General features: G+C 48.1%; 1 protein-coding gene across 1 annotated transcript; it reads right to left on the reverse strand.

Moving 5' to 3' along the window:
* Positions 1–1,112: 1,112 nt before the first annotated feature.
* LOC147531753 (uncharacterized) lies at positions 1,113–2,033 on the reverse strand. Its single transcript, XM_086649825.1, has one exon. The coding sequence runs from the start codon at positions 2,031–2,033 to the stop codon at positions 1,113–1,115; it is 921 nt and encodes a 306-aa protein (XP_086505951.1).
* Between the last annotated feature and the right edge of the window lie 1,775 nt (positions 2,034–3,808).

Consider the following 3,808-nt stretch of genomic DNA (forward strand, 5'->3'; position numbering starts at 1 on the left):
ATAAGGCCCTTCCCATGTGGGAAAGAGTTTTGCCGCTGATGGTTTCTTGGTGAATTTAGAGTTTCTCCATACCATGTCTCCGACGTCGAACTTTCTTATCTTCATGTGGGACCTATGCTGTTTGATCATAGTGTCTATGAAGGCGAGATTTCGCAGCTCCGCCCGGTCTCGAACTTCGTCGACTAAGTCTAAGTGTTCTTACATTAGTTGTTCATTGATTTCAGGATCGAAGTGTCTTACTCTTAGACTTGGTTTACCTATTTCTACGGGTACCACGGCGTCCATGCTGTATATCATTCGAAAAGGCGTCTCCCCCGTAGCTCTTCGTGGTGTGACACGGTATGTCCACAGCACGTTGGGGAGTTCGTCCACCCAGTTTTTGTTTCTATAGCACTTAGTCTTAATGTACTTAACCAGAGTTTTGTTGGTTACCTCTACTTGTCCGTTTCCGGCGGGGTGTGCTGGGCTCAGGTAGGCCGGCTTGATCCCATACTCCGTGAGGAACTCCTTCATAGCATCATTGTTGAACTGTGGCCCGTTGTCCATGACCAAGATCCTCGGGACCCCGAATCGGGATATTATGTTCGTCCATAATATACTGACGATCTCCTTCGTGCGGGTTCGGGTCAGTGCTACTGCTTCCGCCCACTTGGTAAAATAATCTATAACCAGCAGCATCTTCTTTCCTCCCGTGCTAGCCGGGAACGACCCTACCAAGTCGATTCCCCATTGTGCAAAGGGGCAAGGACTAACGATAGGCGTCAGCTCTGTGGGATGTAAACGATAATCGTTAGCGTATGCCTGACATGGCATGCAATGACTGGTGTGGTTTATGCAATCTTCTAACATCCCTGGCCAATATTAACCAGCCAGGGTGAGCTGTATGTTCAAAGTTCTTGGTCCAGCGTGATTTCCAGCTGCTCCTCCGTGCATCTCCTTCATCACGTATTCTTGTTCGTTCTTTGCCAAGCAACGTCGTAGAGGGTAAATTAAGGATTTCCGGTATACCAGCCCTCCTAGCAGGGTATACCTCGCGGCGTTTCTACGTACCCTTCTAGCTTCGCTGGCATCTTCAGGCAATTTCTGAGTTAACAGATATTCAACGTATGGTCTCATCCAGGTATCCCCTGGTTTATTCTGATTGCCATAATTTCCTGTGCTTTGTCGATGCTTTTTTCCTCTAGGGTGTGAAAGATTACTCCGGGGATTGCAGTTTGTCCGTTGATCATCTTGGACAGCGCGTCAGCCAGGGTATTCTCCTCCCGGGGTATTCTGGTGATGGTGAACTTCTGGAAGACACCGACCAGTTCTTTTACCTTCTTTAAATATTTGATCATATCCGTTCCTTTTGCTTCATAGTCACCGTTGACGTAGTTGACTATTAGTTGAGAATCGCTGAAAACCCGGACATTTGCAGCTCTGACCTTCAGAGCTAATTTGAGTCCCGCAAGTAGAGCTTCGTATTCGGCCTCGTTGTTTGTTACCGCGAATTTGAACGAGGTAGTCTGGAAGGTCTTTTCTTCTTCAGGACTGATTAGCACCGCCCCCGCTCCTTTCAAGGATTCGCTTGATGCTCCGTCCACGAAGAGAGTCCAAATCTGCTCTGGGCCAAGGCTTGCTGTTGTGATCGAGCATTCCGTTACGAAGTCCGCCAGTGCTTGCCCTTTTATAGCGGTTCGGGGCTCGTACCGGATGTCGAATTCACTCAGCTCCACTGCCCATTTCGTCAATCGTCCTGAGAGATCCATCTTTTGGAGTATATTGCTGAGCGGTTGGTCTGTTTGAACCACTATTGTGTGAGCTTGGAAGTATGGGCGCAGTTTCCTAGCAGTCAGGACGAGCGTGTAAGCCAATTTCTCTATAATTGGGTAATTCAATTCTGCCCCACCTAATACTTTGCTCACAAAGTATACGGGGTGCATGACTCTTTCTATCGTTTTGATTACTGCTGCTGAGATGGCTTCTTCGGAAGTCGCAAGATAAACAATGAGCTCGTCCCCAGGGCTTGGACTGACCAGCAGTGGCAGTTTCATGAGGTGTGCTTTCAAGTCCGGAAACGCCTTTTCTGCTTCGTCGGTCCAGGTAAAATCGGGTATCTTTCAGAGAGTTTTGAAGAAAGGTAGGGCCTTATCCCCCATTTTACTGAAGAATCTGGAGAGTGATGCCAACCTCCCAGTTAGTCGTTGAACGTCTTTCCGACTCTGCGGGCTGGGCATATCTTGTAGGGCTGTGATCTTGGCAGGGTTGGCTTCTATCCCTCTGTGGCTCACCATGAATCCTAGGAACTTTCCCGAAGTTACGCCAAACGGGCACTTTTCAGGGTTCAGTTTCATATTGTAGGCTTGGAGTTTGTCGAACGCGATCTTAAGATTGGTGATCAGGTCTCGGCGAGCTTTGCTTTTCACGATCATGTCATCCACGTAACATTCGACTGTTTTCCCGAGATCCCCGAATATCCCGTTAACCAGACGTTGATATGTTGCCCCGACATTCTTGAGACCGAAAGGCATTTGTTGGTAACAGTATAGTCCTCGATCTGTTAGGAAGGCAGTATTCTCTTGGTAAGCGCAGTGCATGGCGATCTGGTGGTATCCCGCAAAGGCATCCATGAAGCTTAGTTAATCGTGGCCAGCTGTGGAATCTACCAGCTGATCTATAGACGGCAGCGGGAAACTGTCCTTTGGGCAAGCCTTGTTTAGATCGGTGAAACCTATGCACATCCTCCACGTTCCGTTCTTCTTCTTAACCAAGACTACGTTGGCCAGCCATTCCGGGTATCGGGCTTCCCTTATTACCCCCGACGCCAGAAGTTTCTCGACTTACTCGGCTATTTCAGCCTGCTTGTCTGCCGAAAAATTCCTTTTCTTTTGCTTCACCGGCTTGCTTCCTTCTCTGATGTTTAATTTATGAGCGATGATTCCTGGGTCTATCCCGGGTACCTCATCTGTCCCGAATGCTAAGACATGGCGGTGCTCTCTCAAGAAATTGGCTAGCTCCGCCTTCTCGTCGTCATCCAACGTACTCCCGACCTAAGTCACTTCACCGGCCTTTTCTCCGATTTGCACAGGTACGGTTAGATCTGCTGTTCTTTCTTCTTCTTCTTGGATTTTTTCATCTGCTAGCGTCTCGGTTTCGGGTATTTGTCTTTCTGGAAGAGATGGCTCCACCGCCGGATTGTTGATCTCCTCCATTATGTTTTCCTGGTAGACCTTTATAGAGAGTAATTAGTTCTGAAAAAATTATTGAGTAGGATTCGGGTTACCGAATGTGATGATTTGCTGGAGAGATCCCCTCCTTCTAGCGCCAAATGATGATGTCGAAAATTGCCTCTCGGTTAAATCAACATGAAAAAGGGAGTTGATGCATGGCAGCCTCCGTTATGATGGTATATTCTGTTTAGAAAGGAGAGATTCCTCTGTTCAGCTCTGCTTCTCTGCTCTGCTCCGATCCTCTGCTCTGCTTCTCTGCTCCTTGCTTCTAGTTCCAGCTCCTGACTCCTTGCTCCAGCTCCTGACTCCTTGCTCCAGCTCCTGATTCCTTGCTCCTGTTCGTCTGTTCCCGAGGGTGGAAAACCTGCAAAGGGTTCGAAAACCGCTCCGACGCTCAAGACAGTCAGGGTGTTCTTTGCAGTAAAAGAATGAATATTGATTGATCCTTTTGGGGGGCGAGTTATGGGAACTCTGTTTTTGGGGGCGATCCTTCTGGTATGAAGAGATCTTATTTTTGGGGTCAAGAGAGCGTGTCTTTCCGGTAAAGAGCTCGTGTCAATTTTTAGGGTAAAAAGATCGTGATCCTGTGAAGGACGAAG

This window comes from Eschscholzia californica, unplaced genomic scaffold (assembly GCF_041429995.1).
Source record: "Eschscholzia californica isolate CP2 unplaced genomic scaffold, dmEscCali1.0.p SCAF_6, whole genome shotgun sequence".
Taxonomy (NCBI): domain Eukaryota; kingdom Viridiplantae; phylum Streptophyta; class Magnoliopsida; order Ranunculales; family Papaveraceae; genus Eschscholzia; species Eschscholzia californica.

Excerpts from the sequence above, each read along its gene's own strand:
- LOC147531753 (XM_086649825.1), bottom strand. The coding sequence starts at position 2,033 with ATGAAACTGCCACTGCTGGTCAGTCCAAGCCCTGGGGACGAGCTCATT.